Source organism: Melanotaenia boesemani, chromosome 22 (assembly GCF_017639745.1).
Source record: "Melanotaenia boesemani isolate fMelBoe1 chromosome 22, fMelBoe1.pri, whole genome shotgun sequence".
Classification (NCBI taxonomy): domain Eukaryota; kingdom Metazoa; phylum Chordata; class Actinopteri; order Atheriniformes; family Melanotaeniidae; genus Melanotaenia; species Melanotaenia boesemani.
The window spans coordinates 28,428,736-28,443,953 of record NC_055703.1 but is presented as its reverse complement, the minus strand read 5'-3'; the positions used below and the strand labels follow the sequence as shown (position 1 = coordinate 28,443,953).

Sequence of the window (15,218 nt, the reverse complement as noted above, 5' to 3'; positions counted from 1 at the left end):
TTTAATTTTTTGGCTAAAAAAGTTTGCAAATTGGTTTTATTTCTCAGTGGAAAGGAGCTCAGGGCTTATCTGTGTAGGAGGATCAAAGTGCTTTACATAAAACAAAGATATTACGGATATTTAGAAATAGTAAAAGGCATCAACACATAATCACAATAAAATAATAAGTTACATTAAAATGATTAAAAGCAAGATAAGTTAAAAAAAGTTACTGTGCAGATTTCATGCATAGACGCATGAGAAAAGAAATGTTTTTAACCTGGATTTAAAAATGTCTACATTTGGTGAAAGTTTAATCTCCACTGGCAGTTTGTTCCACTTCCTGTTTATATGTAGCCGAGTCATGGTTGGCTCTGGTTGCAGGGTAGCTAAATGTTTATATCTAGCCGAGTCATGGTTGGCTCTGGTTGCAGGGTAGCTAAATGTTTATATCTAGCCGAGTCATGGTTTGCTTTGGTTGCAGGGTAGCTAAATGTTTATATCTAGCCGAGTCATGGTTGGCTCTGGTTGCAGGGTAGCTAAATGCTGATATGAGTCATGGTTGACTCAGACTCTGAGATCATCTGGTTCTCTCTGATTTTTCATTTAATCTCAGTCTTTATCACCTCCACCCTTCTTTCATACCTCTGTCATCACTTCATTCCTCGTGGACACTGGCAACATAATGATCCAGTATCAGGTTGTATCTACATTTTTGATTCCCTCTGAACACCAGGCAGCAATCTGTGTTCTGGAATTTGATTGGTTGAGAGCTGTCAGGCCTCATTACTTTATATTGCAGAGGTCTGCTGATTGGATGCGGAGAGAAAAGACTCATTAGGAATTCATGAAGCTCCAAGCTGAGGTCACACTGCTGATCAGAAGGGTGATGTCATCTCATCTACCAAAACTATCATTTTCATACAAAACAGACATGTCAGAACACACCTTTCCCACAGCGAGAATGGGAGGAGTTCCTGTCTGCATCGCAGATTTATTCATCTGGTGTCATGAAAAGTGGGAACTGGGCTCTGTTTTTCTCGTACATGATCCATTTATGCCTAGTTCTGGTGTGGGTTCTTGCTTTAGTCCTGAGAGAATCCGTTTTTCCATGTATTTTCGTTACAGCGTGCTTCCTCTGATGGTAGCCAGGAAGATCACATTTCACCCCGTTTCTTCTGCCTCTTTACATGTAGGTAGGAACATGATGAAGAGACAAACATCTTTGGGTGAAGATGTGGCACCAGGTATCAATCCCAGGAACATTATTAGGATCTTGGGGATCTTTATATCAAATACATCCTCACAAGTCTTAAGAATCCTGTCCCACAGTGGTTGAAGTTTAGTACTTGATGTAAAGCCATGTGAGAAAGCAGGAATGAATGTCCATCCCTCCAGATTCCCTCCGGCCTTCAGGTTTGGTGGAAGATTGTCGTGTTTTACACGTAGAAAACCGAGCAGACAGCTGGAGGATGTCCTGCTCCCATTTTTATTTAACATACAAAGAATTTAGAACATTTTACTTCTGTGAACTCTTCTACAAGCCCTTCATCGCAGAGTGGACCAGCTGTTATTCTTCATCGCATTAGTTCCCTCACCTGGATCAACGTGGTTCTTCTCGCTGCTGCTAGCTTGAACCAGGTCCATATTGTTAGCTTTCGTCATTTAAGCACTTTAGTCTGGGTTACCTCTCCTACATGTACAGCACTTTGTTCAACATGTTTTTAAATGTGTTTATAAAGTTTACTAAAAAGTCTACTTATCCCCAAAGAAGTGTGAGTGACCTCCAGAGATTTGATAAGCTGTGACGGCTTTGTGATGAAATGCACTGGCGATGCAGAAATGCAGCGCTGCATCGAGATGAAATGACTCGTAGTTACATGAGACGAGCTGGAAAGGAATTATGTTGTAATCCGGATCAGGTTTCTGTACCGGCTAAGAAGAGGGGAGGAAAAAGACTAAAGCTGCTGGGAAACTGTAAACACTGCACACACGCTGAGTCATGCTGAGTGGCATTTCTGCTGTGTTTACCATGACTCAGCACGTCTGTCAGTCCTTACCATGACTCGGCTTGTCTGCCTGGTTTCCTACACACAGTTTAGGTCATTAAACTCCTGTCATCGTCCTGTGTCCGTCTCCTGTTGATGAGATCTGGGTCTAAACTGCAGACGACGGCAATTCCCTTCAGAGTTCAGGCCAGAAACCAGAAAGTTTTCTCTTAGTCTGATTCTGAGATAGGAGGGACATGTAAACAGCCAAACAGCTGATATCTCAGGAATCTTTGTCTCCTTCTGAAATCTGCTGGAAAATAAAGAAACAAAGACAGGTCTGAACTCCGCTAAATGGAACGCGGCCCTTCCGCCAGCGTCCCTCTTTCTCTTCCTTTATGTCTGTTCCTCCCTCGCTCGCGCACCACTCTGTCTGTTAGTGGCTGGGAGGTGGATGTCCAGCCTGCGTCGCCATGGCGACAGCCACAAGAACAAGAAGTAATTGGCAGAGCGAGATGGATCCTTTTACAGTGAGTTAGTGATGATCAAGAAGGAAGGATTCACCGAAATCTGGATCCACAAGTTTGTTGGATTCACGAAAATTTGCCAAAATTCTCTAAAACCTGGAAGAAAAATGTATGGAAATTTATGACTAAAGTTCTCTTAAATCTGCAACAAATTAGCTGGAAGCTCTATAAAAAATTAACTGAAATCTAGAACAAAAATTCACTGAAATGTAGAATTGAAATCCAAGACACAAAACTAACTTATATCTGGAGTGGAATTTCAGGCCTGGATGAACGGCACAGAGGCGAGCACTTGGTGGCCGGGCCTTTGCCCATGGGGCCCAGTCGGGCTCATCCTGAAAGGGTGACATGGGTCTCCCCAACAGTGGGCTCACCACCTGCAGGAGGGGCCGTAGAAGTCGGGTGCAGTGTGAGCTGGGCGGCTGCCAGAAGCGTGTACCCTGGTGGTCTCGTCCTCGGCTGCAAAAGCTAGCTCTAGGGACGTGGAATGTCACCTCTCTGGTAGGGAAGGAGCCTGAGCTAGTGTGTGAGGTTGAGTGGTTCCAGCTAGATATAGTTGGACTCACCTCGACACACGGCTTGGGCTCTGAAACCACTGTCCTTGAGAGGGGCTGGACCCTCTTCCATTATGGAGTTGCTCCCGGTGAGAGGCGCCGAGCAGGTGTGGGCATGCTCATTGCCCCCCGACTTGGCGCCTGTATGATGGAGTTTACCCCGGTGGACGAAAGGGTAGCCTCCCTCCGCCTTCAGGTGGGGGGACGGATCCTGACTGTTGTTTGTGCTTATGCACCAAATAACAGTTCAGAGTACCCACCCTTTTTGGAGTCCTTAGAGGGGAGTGTTGGAGAGCACTCCTTCTGGGGACTCCCTCGTTCTGCTGGGGGACTTCAATGCTCACGTGGGCAATGACAGCGAGACTTGGAGGGGTGTGATTGGGAGGAACGGCCCCCCTAATCTGAATCCGAGGGGTGTTTTGTTGCTGGACTTCTGTGCTCGTCATGGATTGTCCATAACGAACACCTTGTTCAGACATAAGAGTGTCCACATGTGCACTTGGCACCAGGACACTCTAGGCTGCAGTTCGATGATCGACTACATGTTCTGGACACTCGGGTGAAGAGAGGGGTGGAGCTGTCAACTGATCACCACCTGGTGGTGAGTTGGCTCAGATGATGGAGGAGGATGCTGGTTAGGCCTGGCAGACCCAAGCGTGTTGTGAGGGTCTGCTGGGAACGTCTGGCAGTGTCCCCTGTCAGAAAGAGTTTCAACTCCCATCTCTGGCAGAGCTTCAACCATGTCCCGGGTGAGGCGGAGGACATTGAGTCCGAATGGGCTGTGTTCCGTGCCTCTATTGTTGAAGCGGCCAGCCGCAGCTGTGGCCATAAGGTCGTCGGTGCCTGTCGTAGCGGTAACCCCCAAACTCGTTGGTGGACACCGGCAGTAAGGGATGCCGTCAAGCTGAAGAAGGAGTCCTATCGGGCCTTTTTGGCCTGTGGGACTCCAGAGGCAGCTGATGGGTATCAGCAGAGCGCAGCTTCGGCGGTTGCTAAGGCAAAAACTCGGGCATGGGAGGAGTTTGGAGAGGCCATGGAGAATGACTTCCGGACAGCTTCAAGGAGATTCTGGTCCATCATCCGGCGGCTCAGGAAGGGAAAGCAGTGCTCCATCAACACTGTGTACAGTGGGAATGGGGGGCTGCTGACCTCGACTCGGGACGTTGTGAGGCGGTGGAGGGAATACTTCGAAGACCTTCTCAGTCCCACCAACATGTCTTCCGATGAGGAAGCAGAGTCTGGGTTGGCTGGTGTTGGCTCTCCCATCTCTGGGGCTGAGGTTGGTGAGGTGGTTAAAAAGCTCCTCGGTGGCAAGGCCCCGGGGGTGGATGAGGTCCGCTCAGAGTTCCTTAAGGCTCTGGATGCTGTAGGGCTGCCTTGGCTGACATGCCTCTGCAGCATCGCATGGACATCGGGGACAGTTCCCCTGGACTGGGAGACTGGGGTGGTGGTCCCCGTCTTCAAAAATGGGGACTGGAGGGTGTGCTCCAACTACAGGGGGATCACACTCCTCAGCCTCCCCGGTAAGGTTTATTCAGGGGTGCTGGAGAGGAGGATCCGTCGGATAGGTGAACCTCAGATTGAGGAGGAGCAGCGTGGTTTTCATCCCGGTTGTGGAACAGTGGACCAGCTCTACATCCTCTTCAGGGTCTCTGAGGGGGCATGGAAGTTTGCCCAACCAATCTACATGTGCTTTGTGGACTTGGAAAAGGCATTCGACCGTGTGCCCCGGGGACTCCTGTGGGGGGTACTCCGGGACTGCCGGACCCGCTTGAACGAGCTGTCCGGTCCCTATACGACCGGTGTCAGAGCTTGGTCCACATCGCCGGCAGTAAACCAGAATCGTTTCCAGTACGGGTTGGTCTCCGCCAAGACTGTCCACTGTCACCGATTCTGTTCATAACTTTTATGGACAGAATTTCTAGGTGCAGCCGAAGTGTTGGGGGGGGTTCGATTTGGTGGCCTCAGGATTGGGTCTCTGCTCTTTGCAGATGATGTGGTTCTGTTGGCTTCATCGGGTCGTGATCTTCAGCTCTCACTGGAGCGATTCGCAGCCGAGTGTGAAGCAGCTGGGATGAGAATCAGCACCTCCAAGTCCGAGACCATGGTCCTCAGCCAGAAAAGGGTGGCATGCTCTCTCTGGGTCGGCAGTGAGGTCCTGCCCCAAGTGGAGGAGTTCACGTATCTCGGGGTCTTGTTCAGGAGTGAGGGAAGGATGGAGGGAGATGGACAGGCTGATCGGTGCGGCGTCTGCAGTGATGTGGACTCTGCATCGGTCTGTCGTGGTGAAGAAGGAGCTGAGCCAAAAGGCAAAGCTCTCGATTTACCGGTTGATCTACGTTCCTACCCTCAGAACCGGTGCTGGTATCAGGGTCAGAACTGGAGCTGGTCAGGTATCAGGGTCCGAACCGCCAGTCCAGTATCAGGGTGAGAACCGGAGCCGGTCCGGTACTAGGGTGAGAACCGGAGCCTGTCCAGTATCAGGGTCAGAATCGGTGCCGGTGTGGTATCAGGGTCAGAACTGGAGCCGGTCTGGTATCAGGGTCCGAACCGCCGGTCCAGTATCAGGGTGAGAACCGGAGCCGGTCCAGTATCTGGGTCAGAACTGGAGCCGGTCCGGTATCAGGGTCAGAACCATAGAAAGATGCTGAGTGACCCCTGTGTGCTAAACAGTGATGACTGTCCAGCCTGAAACAGAACCAGAAGCAATGACCCGGTTCACCAGAACCAGCCACCTCACTGTGTGCACGTGTGCGCGCATGTGGAGCTGCTCTCATTATTATCTCAGTTTTAGTCTGAGCTTCCTCACTCTGGTCCTGGTTTCCATGGAAACCTGAAGGGATAAACCTGTAACACCACCACCAGTTAACACCCCAGTTAAATTCTGTTCAGCTTCTTCATCATCTTCATCAAGAAACTACTGGGCAAAGCAAAGCAGCTTTCTGACAGTAAACATCATCATCATCATTATTTCCGGAAGCAGACCTTCATCATGTCGCTCCGGTTTACGGTCGGACATCAGCTGATCCTAACAGGCTACAGTAGTAGAGGGGGGAGGGGGATTCCCGGATATCCCGCCATGATGAAGTAGAAAGTGAAGAAGAGGAGAAGGAGGAAGAGCTGTAGCGCCCTGGAAGGGATGATGTCATCAGTTCCGGGAATAAGATAAAATTTGAATGAAAATGAAATAATAAATTTATAAAGATTAAATATTAACATAAAAAACATGTTAAGAATAAAATATAATTTATTCCAAGTTTTTTATTGAGTTTTTATCCCACAAAACATTTTAACCTTTTAACTGAGTAAATAATAACAATCAAATAATAATTATAGTAATGATAATATAATAATGATAATATAATAATAATTATAGTAATGATAATATAATAATGATAATATAATAATAATTATAGTAATGATAATATAATAATGATAATATAATAATAATTATAGTAATGATAATATAATAATGATAATATAATAATAATTATAGTAATGATAATTATAATATAATAATAATAATTATAATGATAATGTCATAATTATTATAATAATGATAATATCATAATGATAATAATTATAGAAACAGAATCTAGACAATTAAAAATGATTTATTCCTCAAAACAAATTCAATAAATATTTACTACATCACAGCAGATCCCCTCTAGCTGCTTCTGCTCCGTGCGGATCTCAGGATGCCGATGAGCTGAAAACCTGCTTTTTGTTTTAATTCTAAAACAACTTTCACTTTTCTCTGACTGAACTTCCACTTTCTGTCCTCCAGAAACTCCCCGCTTCTCCAGGTCTCAGCCGTTAGAGGAGCTGCAGGAAGGGAGATGGAGGCCGACGACGGCAGCAACCGGAGCAGGTTGCCATGGAGACGGTTTACCTGAAATGCTCACTTCTGCTTCGAAATAAGTTCAGTTTATCTGATATCAGAGTTCAGAGTCTGATTCATCCTGCAGACAGAACGCCCAAGAAAATTTAACTTTCACCTCGACATAAAACCATCTCATTCATCTAGTTTCTACTTTATTCATCTAGTTTCTACTTTATCTAGTTTCTACTTTATTCATCTAGTTTCTACTTTATCTAGTTTCTACTTTATTCATCTAGTTTCTACTTTATTCATCTAGTTTCTACTTTATTCATCTAGTTTCTACTTTATCTAGTTTCTACTTTATTCATCTAGTTTCTACTTTATTCATCTAGTTTCTACTTTATCTAGTTTCTACTTTATTCATCTAGTTTCTACTTTATTCATCTAGTTTCTACTTTATTCATCTAGTTTCTACTTTATCTAGTTTCTACTTTATCTAGTTTCTACTTCATTCATCTAGTTTCTACTTTATCTAGTTTCTACTTTATTCATCTAGTTTCTACTTTATTAGTCTAGTTTCCATTGTCTAGTTTCTACTTTATTAGTCTAGTTTCCATTGTCTAGTTTCTACTTTATCTAGTTTCTACTTTATCTAGTTTCTACTTCATTCATCTAGTTTCTATTTGTCTAGTTTCTACTTTATTCATCTAGTTTCTACTTTATTCATCTAGTTTCTACTTTATTCATCTAGTTTCTACTTTATCTAGTTTCTACTTTATCTAGTTTCTACTTCATTCATCTAGTTTCTACTTTATCTAGTTTCTACTTTATTCATCTAGTTTCTACTTTATTAGTCTAGTTTCCATTGCCTAGTTTCTACTTTATTAGTCTAGTTTCCATTGTCTAGTTTCTACTTTATTCATCTAGTTTCTACTTTGATAAGTTTCTATTCGTCTAGTTCCTACTTTATTCATCTAGTTTCTATTAGTCTAGTTTCTATTTTATTTTTCTAGTTTATGCTTTATTCATCTAGTTTCTATTAGTCTAGTTTCTATTTTATTTTTCTAGTTTATACTTTTTTCATCTAGTTTCGGAGAGTTCATGTCGAGGTGTCCCTGAGTAAGACACCGAACCACTAACTGCTACTGATGGGCCGTGGTTGGCACCTTGCATGTCAGCTTCCGCCATCAGTATATATATTATATTATATTTTATTATGTTATATTATATTATATTACATTATATTATTTTACGTTGCGTTATATTATATTTGTTATATCTTATTATATCCTCCCCTCTCTTTTACTATCCTCTCCTCTCGCTACGTCACATGCTGACTTGAACCCAGAAACAGGAAGCCTGGTCTTTATCCGGGTCTGTGATCAGATGGTATTAATAGTCGCTGGTGACTTCAGTGTGGATCGCCGCCTAGTCCTCATAAACCTTTCATCACCGCTCTGTTTATATGCGTCTGTGTCTTCTTCATATCCAGAAATAAAGATACAAACAAGTCAGCTCTGATTAGCTTCATTCACACATCATCTTTAAAGTTATTGATCTATAGTCAAAGTATTTATACCCAGTGGATTTTAGAGCGAGCTGTTTCCTCATAAAAATTCCTGAACCAGAAGCCAACCTGGAGATGCACACTTTCATAACCTCAGTCTGAAAGGATGGCAACCAATCACTCTGACTGATTAAAGCTCTCATGGTTAATGGTTTTTGCTTCAGTTTTTTATTTCTGGTCTGGGTTCTGGTCTGTGAGTCCAGCCTTTTACTTTCTGTTCCCCCACACCAGGGACCTGTTTCAGTAGAATTCATAGCCAGACATCCAGAAACTACACCTACGCCAGAAGGCAACCTGTACAGGTACGCCGCCAGAAGGCTACCTGTATAAGTACGCCACCAGAAGGCTACCTGTACAGGTACGCCGCCAGAAGGCTACCTGTATAAGTACGCCACCAGAAGGCTACCTGTACAGGTGAAACACCTGTGTGGGAAAACTATATTTATTAAAAGCAACCTGCATGTTGATCAGCTGATGATCTAACATTAGCATGTTCAGCTTTTGTATCCGTTGCTGTAACTTTATTTATTGAAAATGACGATCATGACGACCTACGTCTTTGCTGGCATTTGAATAAAATTGAGCTTGACATTTGTGTTTTATTTTATTTTAGTTTTCTAGTTTTTATTATTTTATTGATTTTATCTTTTTTTTTATCAATTTTGTTTTTTGTTTTTATTTTAATTGTTTTTTTTTTATTGTTTTATTGTGTAGTGTTTTATTTTCCACTGTGGAGTGTTTTTGTTCTATTGTTCAGCACTTTGGGCAACTGCTGTTGCAGAAAATGTGCTAAATAAATAAACTTGAACTTGATCAGTTAAATTATATAACTGAACCGTTAGTTGTTCTTGCTACATAATCAATAAAGAGCAAAGATTATCAGACTGGATAAAAACTGAAAGCTGTTATCCTGACTGTTAGCCTGTTAGCCTAGCTGTTAGCCTGACTGTTAGCCTAGTTGTTAGCCTGACTGTTAGCCTAGCTGTCAGCCTGACTGTTAGCCTGTTAGCCTAGCTGTTAGCCTGACTGTTAGCCTAGTTGTTAGCCTGACTGTTAGCCTGTTAGCCTAGCTGTTAGCCTGACTGTTAGCCTAGCTGTCAGCCTGACTGTTAGCCTGTTAGCCTAGCTGTTATCCTGACTGTTAGCCTAGCTGTTAGCCTGACTGTTAGCCTGTTAGCCTAGCTGTCAGCCTGACTGTTAGCCTAGCTGTTATCTGACTGTTAGCCTGTTAGCCTAGCTGTCAGCCTGACTGTTAGCCTAGCTGTTATCCTGACTGTTAGCCTGTTAGCCTAGCTGTCAGCCTGACTCTTAGCCTAGCTGTTATCCTGACTCTTAGCCTGTTAGCCTAGCTGTCAGCCTGACTGTTAGCCTAGCTGTTATCCTGACTGTTAGCCTGTTAGGCTAGCTGTTATCCTGACTGTTAGCCTGTTAGCCTAGCTGTTATCCTGACTGTTAGCCTGTTAGCCTAGCTGTTATCCTGACTGTTAGCCTGTTAGCCTAGCTGTTATCCTGACTGTTAGCCTGTTAGCCTAGCTGTCAGCCTGACTGTTAGCCTAGTTGTTAGCCTGACTGTCAGTCTGAAAGGTTAAAAACCTCAGATGAAGCTCCTGGAGACAGAATGGGTCATGCTGGGGCCCCAACATGACCACGGGGCCTTTAACTTCCCACATTTTATCCTCCCAGGTCCACCACAGGGTTTATAAATGGATGTATATCAGTAGGAAGTTTCTTTGGTCTCAGAAGCTGTTCATAGACTTGTCAACTTCAGAATATTTATCACAACCGGATTGTTGATCATTTCCAGCCATCTTTCAGGTTAAGCCATCGATCTGCTGGTTATTAAATTAAATCTCCTTTGGTAAAGACCTTCCTTTCCACAGATTCTCTGAGAAGTTTGACCAACAGATCACTTTCTGCTCCTTGTTGGTGATATTTTTCCTCTGTTGTGTCTCCTTCGCACTCTCATTGGCTCTTGGAATAAACTCCGCCCATAGCTGATCCAGAGGTGAATTGGTCAAAACTGACAAGCCTGCTAAACTTCCCAGTTCCCAAGTTTCAGGTCGTAAATCTCAGTCCTGGTTGGTTAATCTTTTATTAGGTCACAGCAGGTTTTTGTTTCCTCTGCAGGGAAATCCGTGTGATGATCATTAACTGGTTAGTTCACCTGGCAGAGCATTCGCCTCCCATGTAGGAGACCAGAGTTCATGTCCCCAGAGGACGAATATTAACACCTTCAAGTTGGGTCCTTAGGCAAGACCCATAATGCTACTGCCTGACCACGTAAGGCCCTTTAAATAAAAGTGGCTGCTAAATGACTGTAATGGAATAATAGCTTTACAACTAACAGCCTGAAGAATTTACTCAGTGGAAAATGGCTTTTAGCATCAAGTCTTTCCTGGAAAGGAAAACCCAGTCAGCTGTTATCAGACGTCCAATCTTCAGAGAAACCCTGAACCTTCACCCTGATGACGATGTTTTCTCATTTCTTAACTTATGAGAAATCCTGGAGCTGCTGAAAGTGAAAGAATTTATGCTGAAACTGGAGGTTTCTGTATTACAATATGAGATGATTTTAGCTGGAAATGAAACCAGTCTGACATCCCTGAGGGAAACATCTAAAACCTGCGGCCCTGAAGGACCAGAGTCTGACATCCCTGCTAAAGAGTCAGAAACCTCAGACATGTTAGAACAAGAATCACCTGGAAGGTCCTGGAAAAACCTGGAAACATTTCAGAACTCACGAGAACTTTGAATGAAAATATTTTCAGATAAGGAATCCAAGTCAGTGTCAGAACCGGGAGACGGAACAGCGGGATGATGGTTCTTATTAAACGTTAAAGTTTGATTATGGTCGCTGCTGATGAAGAGGAAGATGTCTGAGTGTGAGGAAGAGGAGGGTCAAGGTGGACATCAAGGAGACCGATGAAGATAGATGGTAGGGGGAAAAGGTAGGAAGGATGGAAATCAGAGGAAAGGAGGGATGAAAGATGATAGAAAGAGGAATAATAGTGGTAAATAAAGGAGGTAAAGAAGAGAAAGTAAAGGTCTGATGATGGAGGGATGAAAGAAAGACAACAGGGAGGAGGAAGAGGAGGATGGTCTGGGAGAACAGGATGAGTGAGGAGAAGAGAGAAAATAGAAAAAGGAGGTTAAAAACTTGTTAAAGGACGAAAAATAGAGAAGAAGAGTTGGAGGAAAATACTGACAAGCTGAAGGAAGACGAGGAAGAGGAGCGAGGAAGAGGAGGGGCTGTCCCGCTTTGGATTGCATCATCACTGGCTCGCAGTCTATAAATAGGATGATGTCACCTCTTCAATCTTTAGCTCCACCACCGCGAGGCTCCCTCCGCTGACGTCGCCAGCGTCGCCCCGCCCCCTCCGGCCTTATAAAAGCGGGTGATGCAACCCAGCTGACAGAAACGTAACGAAAGCTGCGGCGCGCGCAGCGGCACCGGAGGAGAAGCAGCGGCGGTTCGGCTCCGTTCTTACACACCGGGATCCTCCTGCTCCGGTTTCTGGTTGTTCTGCTGCGGTTCCTGGCTCTCCTGGTCCGGTTCCTACTGAGCCCTATCAGGTAGGCTGAAGCGGACCCGGTCCCGGTCCACGAGCGCGCGCTGTGTCCCGGGACGCGGTCAACGCTGCACGCGCTTCTGTGTCGGACTGAATGAAACGATGAAAGTTTTATTTTCTGTGTGTTTGATGTGTTGGAGGCTCGAAACGCAGGGACGTGTTTGTGTTTACTGAGTTATTAGTAAACACAAACATTGTGACGCCAAAGTCAGGAAGACATCCCATAATATACATGACAACAGAGGATAAATAAAAGCAGCCAGATCAGCTGGACAGTAACAGGAAATGACGATGACGTGAATTATTTGTTAAATGATTTTTCTCTGACTTGTTGGGAGCTGAACTGGTTTTCTCTCTTCTGAAGTTAAACTGGGAATAAACCAGTTTCCCTCCTTCCTGGATGCATGACAAGCATTTCCTGATCATTACTCAGCAGAATAACTAAACCTGCCAGACTCAGCTCACCATGACAACAGTTTACTGCGTCTCTGTAAATCCCAGTTTCACTTTACCCACTTTGTTTTCTCACATCTGATCCAGTTTAAAGTATTTGTGTATAAAACTGAGCCAGAAGCTCCAGGTGTTGATTGGCTGTGTCCCTCTGGGTGTCCCGGGTCTCCAGGATGATGCTGCAGCACTCGGCTCCGACTCTGGCCGACATCAGCTGCTCCGCCGTGGTCCCGTGCCTCTCCCCGCCGGGAACGCTCACCCTGGACGACTTCGCCGACTTCTCTCCCGTGGTGAAGGACGAGCTCCGGCTCGCCATCCAGGCCAAGCGGCTGTCCAACGGGCTGAGCGTCGACCCGAGCTCAGACGGCACCAGCTCCAGCTCCGACCGAGGCTTCGAGCAGCTGCCATGTGGGACCGGGGGGAGGAGAGAGGCGACACCAGAGGAGAACGAGAGGAGGAAGAGGAGGAGAGAGAGGAACAAAATTGCAGCCGCTAAGTGCCGCAACAAGAAGAAGGAGAAGACTGAGTCCTTGCAGAAGGTAGGTTCTCCATCAGTCTGAGACCTCTGAGCTGATCCTGATGACCTGCCTCATGTCGAGGATCTGATTAGTCTGAGCCTCCTTCTCTCTCTTCTCTTTAGGAGTCTGAGAAGCTGGAGAGCGTCAACGCCGACCTGAAAGCTCAGATCGAAGAACTGAAGCAGCAGAAGCAGCAGCTGGTCTACATGCTCAACCTGCACCGGCCCACCTGCATCGTCCGGGCCCAGAACGGCCAGACGCCCGAGGACGAGAGGAACCTTTTCATCCAGCACATCCAGGAGAGCACCTTACAGCTCCACAACCTCTCCTCCTCAGTCACGCCCCTCCACGGAGGACTTCTGACCCTGGACAGCGTTCAGTGTCCCAGCAGTCTATGACCCTCCAGGTCTGAGACACTCCATCCCTCCACCTCCACTCATCCACGTAGCACCGACCGAGGTTGAGGTGGATCCATCGTCCTGTTCAGGGTGCTAGAAGACAGGAAGTGGACTTCCTGGACCCACAGCTGCCGGGTGGACGACTTCCTGGACCCGCAGCTGCCGGGTGGACGACTTCCTGGACCCGCAGCTGCCGGGTGGACGACTTCCTGGACCCGCAGCTGCCGGGTGGACGACTTCCTGGACCTGCAGCTGCCGGGTGGACGACTTCCTGGACCCGCAGCTGCCGGGTGGACATGAAGACGGTGACCTTAACCTTGACATGTATCATGTTGTGGTTTTTTAAAGCATCACAAACAATCTGGGCCAAGAAGAAACGCTGAAGCACCAAAATCTAGCAGAAAGATAAACTTTCTGTCCTTTTACTGCTGTAATCCACTCAGAACTGGTCAGACTGGTCCAGTTGGTCAGACTGATCCGGTTGGTCAGACTGGTCCGATTGGTCAGACTGGTCCGATTGGTCAGACTGATCCGATTGGTCAGACTGGTCCGATTGGTCAGACTGATCCGATGGGTCAGACTGGATCGGTTGGTCAGACTGGTCCGGTTGGTCAGACTGGTCCGATTGGTCAGACTGGTCCGGTTGGTCAGACTGGATCGGTTGGTCAGACTGGTCCGGTTGGTCAGACTGGTCCGGTTGGTCAGACTGGTCTGGCATGTCTGGGATTTTTGGAGAAAAATGTATTTATTAAATGATTGCTGTATGATTGGATGTTGCTATAGCAACCTTGTCTGCTTGTTCTCTAACATGGGGAACTCTGCTGCTACCAACCACTCAGGACCTGTAGACCCTGCTGTCATTGTTTGTTTGTTTGTTTGTTTGTCCTGTAGAAGCTGAATCAGGTTGTTTTGTTAGTAAACAGGAAACAAGGAAAAATGTAAAAATCAGCACTTATTAAAAAACCTGGAAATTGTTTTTGTGGATGATGTTTGTTTCCTTCATCGTCCTCCATGAAGCAGCATGAACAGCTTTTTTAATTTATCATCGTCCTCCTGCTCTTCATCGTCCTCCTGCTCTTCATCGTCCTCCTGCTCTTCATCGTGACGTGCTGCTGGGAGGAAACTGGAAACGAGTCCTTGGTGTTTTTTCAGCAACCAGGACTGAAGGTTCTTTTTCTCAGATTGTTCTTTATGACAACTGTCCGGCCAATCAGATTCCAGATTCTTGACAGACGTGTAAATGCCTGAGAGCAGCTGTTAACATGAAGGTGGGGGTGGATGACTGACAGCCATCAAACTGCCTGTGGCTAAGAGCTAACCGAGCGAACCCTGAGCAACGGTAGCTAACCAGCTAACGGAGGTAGGCGGGCTAAAGCTAAGGCGCGCTGTTAGCCGGCTAAAACCTAGTTTGAACCATTTGTACCTAAAAGTCTGGTAGAGTCCAGTAGAAGTCTGGTAGAGTCCAGTAGAAGTCTGGTAGAGTCCAGTAGAACGTCCGGTGGAGTCCAGTAGAAGTCTGGTGGAGTCCAGTAGAACGTCCGGTGGAGTCCAGTAGAAGACTGGTAGAGTCCAGTAGAAGACTGGTAGAGTCCAGTAGAAGTCTGGTGGAGTCCAGTAGAAGTCTGGTAGAGTCCAGTGGCGGTACAGTGAAAGTCTGCCCTACAGTCGCCCTCTACACCCATGGCTGCGCTCCGTTTCCATCATTAAATATGCAGACGGCAGCCGTGCTCGAACTCGTCACTAAGAACGATGAGTCAGCATTCAGGACGGCGCGGCTGACAGCGCCATCCTCAATTTTTTTTTTTTTTGTTTTGCTGTCTCGTTGTTCTTTGGGTCAATGACAAT

General features: G+C 45.9%; 1 protein-coding gene across 1 annotated transcript; it reads left to right on the top strand.

Moving 5' to 3' along the window:
- Positions 1–11,823: 11,823 nt before the first annotated feature.
- Positions 11,824–14,345, top strand: atf3 (activating transcription factor 3). Its single transcript, XM_041975963.1, has 3 exons — positions 11,824–12,011; positions 12,630–12,996; positions 13,098–14,345. Exons 2-3 carry the CDS (start codon positions 12,631–12,633, stop codon positions 13,371–13,373), a joined length of 642 nt encoding a protein of 213 aa, XP_041831897.1. The 5' UTR covers positions 11,824–12,011; position 12,630; the 3' UTR covers positions 13,374–14,345.
- Positions 14,346–15,218: the final 873 nt, after the last annotated feature.